Below are 15025 nucleotides of genomic sequence, written 5' to 3'. Positions count from 1 at the left end.
CTCCTGCCGGCCGCTCCAGCCTCCTTCTCTCCTGCCGGCCGCTCCAGCCTCCTTCTCTCCTGCCGGCCGCTCCAGCCTCCTTCTCTCCTGCCGGCCGCTCCAGCCTCCTTCTCTCCTGCCGGCCGCTCCAGCCTCCTTCTCTCCTGCCGGCCGCTCCAGCCTCCTTCTCTCCTGCCGGCCGCTCCAGCCTCCTTCTCTCCTGCCGGCCGCTCCAGCCTCCTTCTCTCCTGCCGGCCGCTCCAGCCTCCTTCTCTCCTGCCGGCCGCTCCAGCCTCCTTCTCTCCTGCCGGCCGCTCCAGCCTCCTTCTCTCCTGCCGGCCGCTCCAGCCTCCTTCTCTCCTGCCGGCCGCTCCAGCCTCCTTCTCTCCTGCCGGCCGCTCCAGCCTCCTTCTCTCCTGCCGGCCGCTCCAGCCTCCTTCTCTCCTGCCGGCCGCTCCAGCCTCCTTCTCTCCTGCCGGCCGCTCCAGCCTCCTTCTCTCCTGCCGGCCGCTCCAGCCCCGTGTGTGGGGTGAGAGCAGGGCAGCAGGATCAGTGTGGGGACTGAATTCATGAGTGGGGAGAGAGTGGGGTAGCGGGATCAGTGTGGGGCAGCAGGACGTCCCTGTGCTGGCTCTCCCTGTGCTGGCTCTCCCTGTGCTGGCTCTCCCTGTGCTGGCTCTCCCTGTGCTGGCTCTCCCTGTGCTGGCTCTCCCTGTGCTGGCTCTCCCAGCGCTGGCTCTCCCAGCTGCCAGCCAGCCATCCAAATTGACAGCTCAAGGGACAGGAGCCAGAATGTGCTCAGATGCACATTCCGGTGCAGCAGTCCTTTCAGATGGCCAGAGTTGCGCTTTAAATGCTGCCACCTGAACGGCAATTTAAAGGGCTGCTTCCTGCTTCTGCTTCTTCAGGCGCACTCTTAGCACAGAATGCACCTGAAAAAGCCTACTTTGTGATGCTGAGGAAGTGCATGTTGAAGATGTTATCTTTTGGGTTAATCTTTAAATCATTCTACAATCTTAACTGGGTGTTAGTGATCCCATGGTGCATTTTCAAAGCAAAGGGGAGTTACTACCAGTATGCAGGCCAATACTTTTTTTGCTTAACATTTAGTGCATCTCCAAAATGTTGAAGGAACTTAATGGGTCAGGCAGCATTCACGGAAGTCAATATATACTCACTGATTTTGGTCAAAATATTAACTTGTGGCGATGCACAAATCTGCTGTGACGATCTGGCCCCGCTTGTTAAGCACGGTCGGCGGGGCAGTCACAGCAGAGATGGCAATACGTTCCCATCTCTTTCGCTCCATGACAGACGTTGGCGTGGGTGGTTGCATCAGCATGACGCAAGTGGCAGAGCATACGTGTGGTCCGGCTGCACAACTGAAAAGCAAGAGGGCGAAGTTTAAAAAACGTTCCTGCTGCGACCCCAGAACTCACAGTCTGTGTCTCCAGTCTGTACGCTCACTCGCATCCAGCACACCACAAACTATCTTTTGTATGATAGTCTCCTGTTTACCTCACCAGAACCAGCTCCAACAGTTTTTCAGATGACACACAGTAGTTGCCTCATCAGAAACAAAGATTGAGTTGCACTACATAGAAGAGTTAGAACATATTGTGAAATGGTGCGTGAGTAATAACCTGAGTTCCAACATGGAGAAAATGAAGGAAATGATTGTAGAATTCAGGAGGACCAGGAACGACCATCCTCCATTACATATGAACAACTCTAGTAGAGAGAATGGAGAGCACAGTGTTCTTGGGTCCACTTGTAACCTATCGTGGGCACACATCTCCTCACTTGTCAGGAAGGCGCAACAGCAACTGCTCTTCCTAAGAAGATTGAAGTGGTAAGGCTAACGGCCACCTTTATATCAGCCTTCTATAGGAGCACCATCGAGAGCATTCTGGCCAGCTGCATCACAGTGTGGTACAGTTGCTGCAGAGAAATGGATGTAAAATCAATCCACAGGACCATGAGTGGTAGAGAGGATCACGGGAATCGCCCTCCCTCACTTCCACCGATTGACGTGATCTACCGGGATCGTTGTCTGAAGAAGGCATGCAAAATCATTGAGGATTCCTTCAGCCCTGCATCCATCTTTCAACTCCTCTCGTCGGGAGTATCAGAACCAGCACCACCAGGCTGATTGAAGATCAGCTTCTTCCCGTGGGCAGTGAGAATGCTGAACGACCAAAGGAAGTGCTCACACTAACCATCTGAGACTCTTGCATTCATGAAACAATATTTATTTTATTTGTATAGATGAAATGGTTGTCCTGTATATGTATTGTTTGCAGGTGTGTTATGTCTGGTTGTGTGTCTGCATGTTTTGCACCGAGGATGGAGAATGCTGTTTTGTGGGGTTGTACTGGTACAATTGGATGACAATAAACTTGACCTGACTATCTATTAAATACTTTATTTGGATGCTGCCTGACTTGGTGAGTTCCTCCAGTATTTTTTGTGTTACTCCAGTTTGCTAGCATCTGCATTCTCTCTTGTTTACCTTAAGTTGTTGTATCTTGTGTGTAAATTGGCTGATGTAGTTTCTACATTATAAACCCTGTTTAATTGGCTGTATTATGGCTTGAGGTTACCCAGGAAGAGACATGAAAGGTTCTCTGAATCTTCTGTCATTCCAAGGATATAATTTTCTACAAGATCCTAATATTCTCAGCAAGTTTAATACTTGGGAAACAATAAATGGGGAAGTCCGCTTTAAAATAAAAAAATTTAATTGTCATGTAATAACCATGGTATTTTCATTTTGTTATAGGGAACCAGTGCTGAACAAGATAACCGGTTCAGCAATAAGCAGAAGAAACTTCTAAAACAGTTGAAATTTGCAGAATGTCTTGAAAAAAAGGTATTGTGTTCGAGATTTGTGGTATAACAGCTTTTATTCATTTAATAAATGTCCAAAAACACTTCATTAGATCATCATCGGATAAACTTTATTTTTATGTGGCATTATTAGGACAGATAAAACTGTTTGGATGAAAGTAAGTTTGAGGAGATCAGTGTGATATGTGAAGTGGTTAAAATTAAGATTGCACACAATGTTAAACTTGAAGCAATACAGAGAACCCAAAGTCTGGTTTTGGAAAAGCTCAGAAGGATTATAAATCAAGGACAAGAATTTTTAAGTTTAGGAGGGACTGGGAAACAGTGTAAATCACCAAGAATAACTGGATGATGTGAGTTAAAATACAGGCAGTAATATTTTAGGTGAGCTCAGGTTAATGTGATCTGTGGAGAGGGAGTTAACATTGCGATAGTTCTGTCTGAAAATGAAGCAGGCATGGATGAAAATTGATGCAGTGGTAGAGTTGGGTGATGGTGATGAAAAGATTTGTGGTTTGCAAGATTGTCTTGTGCCAAATGAAATGCAAAAGTAACAAGTTGAAGTTTTTACCTTGCGGCTAAGGAACTGTAGTGATGCTTCTGCTATGACTAAAATTGAGATGGAGGCTATAGTTGATAAGTATCTGGAAATTGGATGAGCAACATGATAATTGATGGTTAGAGTGGTGATATGTGTCAAATTTTCAACACGTAGAGCAAAGATTTAAATCTCTAAAAACCATGATCATTACATGAGGTCTGTATGATATGCTTCTATTTGAATTTATGTCATGAATAACATAAGAAGGTAGTGATGTCTGTAAGAAATTACTTAATGAAACAGAAAAGGGTTTGGTGTTTGTGTTCTGCTTAGCTCTTCTGCTATGTGTACAAAGTGTCAAAACGTAAAGAAATTAGACTTGCCTACTGATTGATTTGCTTTGATGGTTGAGGTGATTGGGATGAAGGTCAACTTTCCATAAAGGATGGCTTAGGTAGAATTAGTTGTCAAAATGACGGGGAGTTTCTTGTGTGGTCAGGATAGTCTGCATTTACATAGAACATTACAGCACAGTACAATCCCTTTGGCCCATGATGTTATGCTAACCTATATACTGTATATCTACCAAAAAAAATTAAACTCTCCCTACCTCATAACCCTCTCATCCGTGTGCCTCTCTTAAATGCCCCTATTCCGCCCTCCACCACCATACCTGACAATGCATTCGAGATACACACAACGTTGTGTTTTTCTTTAAAGAATAAATTTTCCTCCCTTCACTTTGTGCTGATCTCTGTAGAAGTACTAACTTGGTCAAAAATCTTATTTAGTTTACACATAAATGCTTGTCCTGGTAAAAACATGCAGTGGAGAGAGAACAGTGAACTTGATCGAACTAGCAAAATCGACTGATGCTTAAATGCTTATCTGACAGTGAAGATTATGAAGATTCTATTGTTGTTTCAAAGGGAGATCGACTTCAGTGAGATGAAACAGAGACTTGCCATGGTAAATTAGTAAATAGCCAATAATTAAAACATATAATTGATGGGAGATATTTGGGGGGAGGGGGGGGAAGAATTAACACATTCAATTATGACCGAAAACAGTTAACAGCTCTAGTGACAAATTAGAGGAAGACTGAAGAGATAAAGGATAGCATAAACATGAACAAAAAACTCATACATGAATGCAGAGAGGTCGTGGGAGATTCATAATAAACTGTAATGGATGATGATGAAGTGATGAGCAATCTTTTTTAACGTGTCGTAGAGAGAGGGTGGTGAGAAAATATGTGGCCTCATTTGAAACTGGTGTGATGCTAAAGATAAGGAAATAGGAGTATAGCCTTTTTGCTGAAGGTAAAGACAGTAATTAGCATGTTGGGCACCCTGGTACATCCTATCGAATTGGGGATAGCATTCTTTAAAATGGGGATACTCTTCAGTAAGAGTCAATATGGATTTGCATTGTTAGTCATGTCTAAAGAACATCAATTATTTTTTTGAATAGGTGAATGAAAGAATGGTGTGATGTGCCTTTGGATTTTATTTGAAGGGTGGATAGAAATTATTTAATCAATCCAGGAATATAGAATTAATGGGTGCAGTTTAAATATCGGAATTAGATTTTTCAGGAGTAAAGTTGGGAAACAACTGTTGCAAATTGTCATACAGGTTTGGAATATACTTTTGCAGATAGGATTTGATGCTGGGCATTTATCAGTTTTTACCATGGATGTCAAGGAATATGTGGACAAAAAAGTTACAGATTTTAATTTAACTGATTTTATTGAATGCCAGAACAAGCAAGAGGCTGAGTGGTCTACTCTTCAGATGGTCTGAAAGTGAACCTCCTTTCACTCTTCGCAGTATGAATTCCACCTGCAATCTTGTCCAGTTGTTAAATCTTTGAATAGTAATCTGCAATTTTCTATCACAGTTGAAACAGTTTACTCTACTTTGTGAGACTGTTGCACTACTGTGACATTATCAAATTTTGATGAAAGTAGAGGAAGCTAAATATTGAAGTGGAGTGAAAACATGAGATTATAATACCACTATCAGGGCAATCATATCCTACTAATTATCCTTACAATCTCCTTCCTTACCAGCAGGTTCCCCATTTGTAAACCAGATTGCATCTATCAGCATGCCTTCGGAAAGCCCATACATGTATAAATCATTACAATGTTAGTTACCTCCTCAAAGTCAAGGCAGGCTAGCTAGTCATTACTTATACAATCACAGCATCTGCTGACTTGAGTTTTAGTCATTACTTGTACTTAACAACCCATTCTGTCTTTGTGTCACTTTGTTCATTTGATCGAAATTGCGTACTGGAATTTGACAGAAATTAAATGCTCAGTTATAATGTCAATCTTTAACAAAAATTGTTTTCAGGTGGATATGAATAAAGTGAACCTGGAGGTGATTAAACCATGGATTACACAGAGAGTGACTGAAATGCTTGGGTTCGAGGATGATGTTGTTATTGAATTCATTTTCAACCATCTTGAAGAGAAGGTAATAACTAGAAACACGAAAGAGTATTTAAAAAGTTATTGTGATGTGGTTTTTCACCTGGACTTTTGGTGGAAAAAAGTGTAGTGTCAGGTCTGCTTGTTTTCTACACAGTTAATGTTGTCAGTAAAAACATGGTTTAAAAAGCTGCAAGGATAGCTTTAAATGTGGCAGGATTCTTTGTGGGACATTCAACATTTTTAGCTATTTTCACAAGGGTACATTGAGATTTTTTCTAAACTCTATTTCAAATATACTCTTTGGAAATCGACTTGGATTCTAAAATGGAATTTGATATCATGCTAATTGATGTAATTTTATAAGATTTTGGAAGAAGTATGAAACTGATGCTATTATCTGTATGTATATACAAATTTAAGTTCTCACTCTTCTAAATGCTTAATATACTTTTGTGAAACAGTCGAAGATAGTGAATGACCCATCAGTTAGCCCTCAGGTAACAAAAAGAAAATCCATCTTGTATATGTTCTTATTTGTTTTATTGTATAATGAGCGCCTTTGACAGCATTTTTCTAATGATCGTGTGATTTATGATTTAAAAGGCCTGAACCAAAATGGATGTTATTCCGTCTGAAGTATAGCACCATCACCTTGTTAGGTCACAGCAAAGTGAATTCCAATGTCGCTCTGACCCTCCTCCCTTGATGATGCAGTGTGTGTTTGGAGGTGAGTTGTGTAAAGTGACCAGACGAAAATCCTCATGCCATTCAATGAAGAGCACTCGGACAAAACTTTACACTGCTCAGAAGTAACAAGTGGAAAGCAAAACAGTAGCCAGATTAGATGAGGAAAAATATGCCATTGCAGATAAAAATTGTTTTTGTAATCTGAATATTCGATATGGCTTAATAGTGAAGCTTTAGGCTTATTAACGATCAATGTCCAAAAAAAAAATATTATTTTACTGAAACTTTCAACTAGAAATCAAGATGTTGGAATATTTTTGGAGGGCTAATTGTTTTATTTAAAAAAAAAACTACTCAAAACTTCAACTCGCCACTGCAACCAAGGGATAATGAGACTCTGTCTTTCATTGTGGGGGAAAATGCTTAGAAATTATATAGAAGGAAAGCCATGTTTGGTGTGGAACAACAAGTGATATATATGGAATTCGTGTAGCCCGAGGTTCTATTTTCATGCAAACGAAATGTATCCTAAACATTTTTTAAATGTGTCTGATCCAGTTTGTCCAAGTAGAAATGTTCAGACTTTTTCACTTGATAAATGTACAAATGAGCATCTATTACATGGAACCAAGAAGTTCATCTTGAGGAAAAATAAAATTATCCTTTTCGCTGTGCTTGAAGTGTTCATTTTAATAACTGATTGGGAGGCAACAATGATGTATGTGGAAAGTTTGCAGCCCACACCATTTTGCCTATAAACCTGCCCCCATTCCCCCCACACACCAATAATTGCAATAGGTTAAAAGCAATTTGCAAGCAAGGAAAAAAGAAATCATTTAGCTCTTGGTATTAGTCTGAGACCCTTCCAAACTTCCAGAAGGTTCAAATTTCATCGCATCAAATAAACATAGATCATATCACTAATTAAAATATTCTTTGAAAACATTCTGAATAACAGTATGTATGTTGTGTACCAGAACTTGAATTTGAACAAAGTTCAAGTCAGCAATATTAGTACTGGAATATTTCAAAAACCTGAAATATTTAATCTAGGGTAGTTCAAATGATCAGATCTGGATTTCTTTACAGTCCAGTATCTATGAAGTAGCTAGACAAATTTAGTATTTCTATTATTATAATCATGGTCAATTAAACTACGAGTGCTACCTAGAATACATTAAAATTCAAAGTTTGATTTCTCATTAAGTGCCATTCGTAGCCATTTTTTAGATAATGGTTTAGGTATGTAACAGCCAAGATTTTGGATTGCAATCAGTGGAATGCTAGTGTGTATATTTTATATAATTCATTCAATTAGTGCATTGTAACTAGTTTAGGAATTTGCATGTATTAAATAAATAATAGAAAACTCCGATCTGGAGAGGTAGGGACAGCTCTTTCTTGGAGCATGAAGGCAAGTTTATTTAAGCAGATTAAATATAAACTGTTCATTTTTTTCTTTTATGTGGCTGTTTACTCATTATTGCTTGTTCGTCTCTTACAATTTAGATAAATGATATAACATTATACTCAAGGTGATTGAGTTGCAGTAGGGAGTCGGAAGCAACCCAAGGGAACATCTTTCTCTACAGGGGACTTGGAACTTTGGGTTCAGGATTCGACCAGAAGAAGTTGAAGACCTCAGGACTCTGTACATGCTTTACGGTGTTCTGACACGTTTGTGTGTTTTTTTTACTGGACCTCGTTGCTCTGGCAACCTATGTGCAGTATCCATTCATAAAACTCCAGAATGCCCATTGGCTATTGTCAGAAATAGTGAGAGGCAGTTTGGCCTCATAAGTGGGATTTAAGTGGATTATTCTTGTTCATATTGAAAGAAATCTTAAGATGACGCTGACATTCAGCCAGTTTATAGAGGCTGATAGTTCAAGGAATTTGCATTGAAGATGCACAGCATCGATAGAAAATTAATGTAATTTACCATCATCTAAAGTACCGTCACTGTCAATTTTGTCTTTAGAATATTGAGGTAGATTGATAGTAGGGTGAGTAGCTTTTGGATTTTTTTTTCCATATAACCTTCCTGCCCTCGTCTTGTATCTGTTGCAGAACCCAGATGCAAAGCTGATGCAGATCAACTTGACCGGGTTCTTGAATGGAAAGAATGCAAGAATGTTCATGGGGGAGTTATGGCCATTGCTGTTGAGCGCACAAGAAAATATTGCAGGAATCCCTTCTGCTTTTCTGGAACAGAAGAAAGAAGAAATCAAGCAGAGACAAGTAATGTATTTCTATATTTCTGTCAGTTTGATAGAATTTATATTCTACGGCGAGATTATTTGAGAGCATTAATGGTGTGATTTGTCTGTGCTTGTGAATTAAAAAAAGTTTTGGGTGGCTTTCATTATATGCAACTCCATTGTACTTGAGTTGGGTACAGTTTTGAGTGACTTTCATTATATGCAAGCCCATTGTACTTGAGTTGGGTAACAGTTTAGTAGGAGCTGTGATTGTGCTCTTTGCATTTTTTTGCTGTTTTTTTGGTGAATCTCACTTTGATATTTGTATTAAATACAACACTGCGGGACCTATTATGTTTCTCTAGCACTTTTGTTATTTTTACGTCATATTCAGAGTCTGCAGATTTTCTTGTTTCACTTGATGTTTTGTATTTTTTACTTATGAGATAATAAGAGTTACTTGTGAACTTAGTCACCTATCTTGAGTCCAGGGGATGTTAGCTTTCAAAATAATTTGAGGTCTTTGACTTTGGATTGGATTGAATTGAATTGGATAAATAGATTATTTTAAAAAAAAATCCCTGGTATTTGATCAATTTTTAAAAAAATTGATTCTTTAAAAAATATAAATGGTGTTTAAAGAACAAAACTCACATTGAACCCATTATTCCCACTGGCTAGAGAGGTTCTGTGCATCCCAATTTGGTATGACACTGGCTTGTCTCTCTACAGCCTCCATTCAACCCATTGACCTACTGGGTCGAAGAGTGGACTGAATGGTCCAGCTAATGTCTAGAAAAAGATGGTGAGGCTGGCGGTGGCAAGTTGTCGGAATCTCCGAATAACAATAAGCATTAAGAAGCTGTGGCATGAGTGGGTATTGAATTTGCATATTGAGGCTTGTACCCGGGATGGTACTAGATCCTTCACCAGCCATCCTCAAACCTTACTATGGAATGTAAATATGTGCAGATTGCTGGATGATGATGTGAGCTCTTTGTACTGTGAGGCTGAGGGAACACAAAGGAGAAGACCAGTGAGGTAATCGTGAGCTGGGTGGGTAGACAAGTGACATGGGCTTTGTGAGCTTGGCCTCTAGTGAAGCCTGTTACCCACTGGTTTAGAATGGCAACCCGTTTCCCTTCCTGACTCTCAATGCAAAAATTAGATATGCCATGTTGAACAGGATCATTCTTGGTGTAAACTTGATTTGATGCATTGATTCATAAACTGAGCATTAGTTGTAAATTTATTCCACTGTTTGTAAGGTTCTTGGTGCAATGGTTGTAGTACAAGCAACGTCCTTGGAATCTTAAGGACCAGTAATTATTGGTAGAATTTAGTCTAACCTGCGCTGGGGTAAATTGAGTAGCAAATATTTTATGGGTTTGCTTCGAGTTGGGTTTGAATGTCTTTAATTTGGGACAAATTCAGGTTAATTTCCTATCTCAGTGGCCATTCTGCAACTTTTTTATGATGTAGATTGTTTTAATTTCAGAGCTGCATAGTATATTGGGAGTTAATGGAAGCAACTTAATCTGTAGTTTTATTAGTGAGTTAAAATTTTGTTTTTGTGTGTGGAGATGAAGAATTTGATTCTTTTATTCACTTGATTTGTGTCACATTTTGACTTATGATGGATTGCACACTTGGATCCAGAATCACTTGTAGAAATATTCAAGAAATACAAAGTAATTTTCTATAAATTTGGTACATCTTCAGCATAGATGAGATGGCGTTCTGAAATGTGTTTCACAACTTCACTAATTTATTTATCCAGATTGAACAGGAAAAGTTGGCTACTATGAAGAAGCAAGATGAAGAGAAGGAAAAAAAGGACAAAGAAGACAAAGAAAACAGAGAAAAGAGGGATCGCTCCAGAAGTCCAAAGAGGTTATTAAAATTCTATGTACATTAGATTACATTTCATTTTTTTTTTTCTTTGGCTTGGCTTCGCGGACGAAGATTTATGGAGGGGGTAAAAGTCCACGTCAGCTGCAGGCTCGTTTGTGGCTGACAAGTCCGATGCGGGACAGGCAGACACGGTTGCAGCGGCTGCAGGGGAAAAATGGTTGGTTGGGGTTGGGTGTTGGGTTTTTCCTCCTTTGCCTTTTGTCAGTGAGGTGGGCTCTGCGGTCTTCTTCGAAGGAGGTTGCTGCCCGCCAAACTGTGAGGCGCCAAGATGCACGGTTTGAGGCGATATCAGCCCACTGGCAGTGGTCAATGTGGCAGGCACCAAGAGATTTCTTTAGGCAGTCCTTGTACCTTTTCTTTGGTGCACCTCTGTTACGGTGGCCAGTGGAGAGCTCGCCATATAACACGATCTTGGGAAGGCGATGGTCCTCCATTCTGGAGACGTGACCCACCCAGCGCAGCTGGATCTTCAGCAGCGTGGACTCGATGCTGTCGACCTCTGCCATCTCGAGTACTTCGACGTTAGGGATGAAAGCGCTCCAATGGATGTTGAGGATGGAGCGGAGACAACGCTGGTGGAAGCGTTCTAGGAGCCGTAGGTGATGCCGGTAGAGGACCCATGATCCGGAGCCGAACAGGAGTGTGGGTATGACAACGGCTCTGTATACGCTTATCTTTGTGAGGTTTTTCAGTTGGTTGTTTTTCCAGACTCTTTTGTGTAGTCTTCCAAAGGCGCTATTTGCCTTGGCGAGTCTGTTGTCTATCTCATTGTCGATCCTTGCATCTGATGATATGGTGCAGCCGAGATAGGTAAACTGGTTGACCGTTTTGAGTTTTGTGTGCCCGATGGAGATGTGGGGGGGCTGGTAGTCAGTTTTCTTCAGGCTGACTTCCAGGCCAAACACTTTGGCAGTTTCCACAAAGCAGGACGTCAAGCGCTGAAGAGCTGGCTCTGAATGGGCAACTAAAGCGGCATCGTCTGCAAAGAGTAGTTCACGGACAAGTTTCTCTTGTGTCTTGGTGTGAGCTTGCAGGCGCCTCAGATTGAAGAGACTGCCATCCGTGCGGTACCGGATGTAAACAGCGTCTTCATTGTTGGGGTCTTTCATGGCTTGGTTCAGCATCATGCTGAAGAAGATTGAAAAGAGGGTTGGTGCGAGAACGCAGCCTTGCTTCGCGCCATTGTTAATGGAGAAGGGTTCAGAGAGCTCATTGCTGTATCTGACCCGACCTTGTTGGTTTTCGTGCAGTTGGATAATCATGTTGAGGAACTTTGGGGGACATCTGATGCGCTCTAGTATTTGCCAAAGCCCTTTCCTGCTCACGGTGTCGAAGGCTTTGGTGAGGTCAACAAAGGTGATGTAGAGTCCTTTGTTTTGTTCTCTGCACTTTTCTTGGAGCTGTCTGAGGGCAAAGACCATGTCAGTAGTTCCTCTGTTTGCTCGAAAGCCGCACTGTGATTCTGGGAGAATATTCTCGGCGACACTAGGTATTATTCTATTTAGTAGAATCCTAGCGAAGATTTTGCCTGCAATGGAGAGCAGCGTGATTCCCCTGTAGTTTGAGCAATCTGATTTCTCACCTTTGTTTTTGTACAGGGTGATGATGGTGGCATCACGAAGGTCCTGAGGTAGTTTTCCTTGGTCCCAACAAAGCTTGAAAAACTCATGCAGTTTGGCATGCAGAGTTTTGCCGCCAGCCTTCCAGACCTCTGGGGGGGATTCCATCCATACCTGCTGCTTTGCCACTTTTCAGTTGTTCGATTGCCTTATATGTCTCATCCTGGGTGAGGGCCTCATCCAGCTCTAGCCTTAGGGGCTGTTGAGGGAGCTGGAGCAGGGCGGAATCTTGGACTGAGCGGTTGGCACTGAAAAGAGATTGGAAGTGTTCTGACCATCGGTTGAGGATGGAGATCTTGTCGCTGAGGAGGACTTTGCCGTCTGAGCTGCACAGCGGGCTTTGGACTTGGGGTGAGGGGCCGTACACAGCCTTTAGAGCCTCGTAGAAACCCCTGAAGTCGCCAATGTCCGCGCTGAACTGGGTTCGTCATGCCCAGCGCGGAATGCCACACTGACCACCGGCTGGTTCGCTGCAAGCTCAGCCTTCACTTCAAGCCAAAGCCCAGGAACAGTAAAGCCCCCAGAAAGAGGTTCAATGTTGGAAACCTGCAGTCAGACGAAGCGAGAGGAAACTTCCAGGCAAACCTCAAAGCAAAGCTCGACGATGCAACCCGCCTCACGGACCCGTCCCCTGAAACCCTCTGGGATCTGTTGAAGACTACCATACTGCAATCCACTGAAGAGGTACTGGGCTTCTCCTCCAGGAAAAACAAGGACTGGTTTGACGAAAACAGCCAGGAAATCCAGGAGCTGCTGGCAAAGAAGCGAGCTGCCCACCAGGCTCACCTTACAAAGCCGTCCTGCCCAGAGAAGAAACAAGCCTTCCGTCGCGCATGCAGCCATCTTCAGCGCAAACTCCGGGAGATCCAAAATGAGTGGTGGACTAGCCTCGCCTTACATTTCATTATAGTGACTGGAATTGTGCACATCATCTTGACCTGCTGAAATAGTTTGCGGTTACTATAGTAAAAACACAAGGCTGGAGAAACTCATCAGATCATATAGTGTACTTTATATAGCAAAGATAAAGATACATAACCAACGTTTTAGACCTGAGCCCTGCAAGGTATGAGCAAAATGTAGAGGCTGCCGACTGAATAAAATGGTGGGGGAGGAACACAGGCCAAAGATAATAAGTGGATAAAGGAGGGAGGACACAAGAGAAAACAGGGGGAGGGAGGGATAGCTCTGAATGGAGAGAGAAGGGGTAGCGCACTGGAGGAAAGGAGACAGGATAGGGGAGAAGCGGGAGTCATCTAGCAGAAACCGGAGAAGTTGATGGTAATGACTTTTGGTTGGCGAGTGCCCAGGCAGAATATTAGGTGTTGCTCCTCCAATTTACTGGTGGCCCTGGTTTGCCAGTGCACGAGGCCATGGACAGACGTGTTGACGCAGGAGTGGGGCACAGAATTGAAATGATTGGCCATTTGGAGATCTCTGACAATAATACGGACAGATCAAAGGTGCTTAGCGAAGCGATCTCCGCCCAGTTTCTCTGATGTCGAGAAGGCCATGATGCAGTAGATGACTCCTGCAGATTCAGAAGTGAAGTGTTCTTTCACTTGGAAGGACTGTTTGGAGCCACATAAGGTGATGAGGGAGAAGGCGAGGAAAGTCTGGCACTTCCTGCGGTCGCAATGGAAGGTGATTAGTGGGAAGGGATGCAAGTACAAGGGAGTCACGGAGGGAATGGTTCCTACAGAAGGTGAAGAGGGGGTGATGATATAGATGATAAAATTGCTGATGATGTTGGGATGGAACGTGAGGTCTGTTCTTGTGGCGTCTGGGGCAGATGTGCAGGAAATGGTGGAGATGTGGGTAGGGGCTGAGTTAATGGTGAGTTAGAGGGGAAGCGATGATTTTTTTTTTTGAAGGATGACATCTCTATAGTTCAACATTTTTATTCTTCTTTAATATGATTATCCAAAGAACTGACACATTGCTTGTTTTTCACATGGTGTTGGTGGCTGCCGTCAGTTTTTTGTAGTATATATGTTGTAATAAATAATGTATTTAAATTGATAATTGCATCTCCCCGGTCCACCCCATCTCAAACGTGGCCTTTGTTCATGTAACCAGGTTGCTGAATTTAAGTACTAGGAAGTTTTGTATGTATCAAGAAAATCAAAATTTAATGTTGCAGGGACTTGGTACAAAGAATATAAATTGATATTTCTGAAAATAAAATAATACACAATGGTCTGGCATATTTTATCTTTTCTTTGAGCAATAGTTTAATCTTTTTAAAATAGTTAAAAAATGTTTTCACAATTTTTATTTCAAGGTATTTCATAAGACTATAAAATATAGGAGCAGAAGTAGGCTATTCGGCCCCATTAAGTCTGCTCTGTCATTCCATTATGAGCTGATCCATTCTCCCACTCAGCCCCACTCCCTCAGCCTTCTCCCCATAATTTTTAATACCCTGATTATTCAGATACTTATCAATCTCTATAATAAGATTCTCCTGTGATTTAATCATTCTTGTCTTCTGCTTTAATATTTTGCAAGTCATTGGTTCTTTACCCCTATACTTAGACTAACTACTTGCTATCTGCATGAATTCAAGGTATTTACTTCCCACAGATGATGACGTTTGTGGATGCCACTCAGGTTCACTTGGTTGTATTGTATACACACCTTAAAAAAAATTCCCTGTATAATGTTCCGATAGCATCAACATGAATTAATTACACTTTAAAACATATAAGTACTAAAATAAAATGATTTTTAAACGACAAACTGATTCAATTGAATGTGTAGATGCTTTGACTCTATTTGAAATCATAAG

The 15025-nt window shown here is 41.7% G+C and overlaps 1 protein-coding gene across 4 annotated transcripts in view; it reads left to right on the top strand.

Annotated features, from left to right (window-relative positions):
- The window catches only part of srrm1 (serine/arginine repetitive matrix 1), a 58930-nt gene that overhangs the window by 15670 nt on the left and 28235 nt on the right, over positions 1-15025 (top strand). For 3 of the 4 annotated variants that reach the window (XM_069895628.1, XM_069895629.1, XM_069895627.1), the window contains exons 2-5: positions 2762-2851; positions 5734-5856; positions 8571-8741; positions 10482-10594. In XM_069895628.1, coding sequence (XP_069751729.1) covers positions 2762-2851; positions 5734-5856; positions 8571-8741; positions 10482-10594 — 497 coding nt within the window. Of the gene's footprint in view, positions 1-2761; positions 2852-5733; positions 5857-6419; positions 6541-8570; positions 8742-10481; positions 10595-15025 lie in introns of those variants that run through there. The other variant, XM_069895630.1, reaches the window with a different exon arrangement.

The sequence above is a fragment of the Narcine bancroftii genome, chromosome 8 (assembly GCF_036971445.1).
Source record: "Narcine bancroftii isolate sNarBan1 chromosome 8, sNarBan1.hap1, whole genome shotgun sequence".
NCBI classification, from domain to species: Eukaryota; Metazoa; Chordata; class Chondrichthyes; order Torpediniformes; family Narcinidae; genus Narcine; species Narcine bancroftii.
The sequence above is the reverse complement of the archived record's forward strand: the minus strand, read 5'-3'. Positions and strand labels throughout refer to the sequence as shown.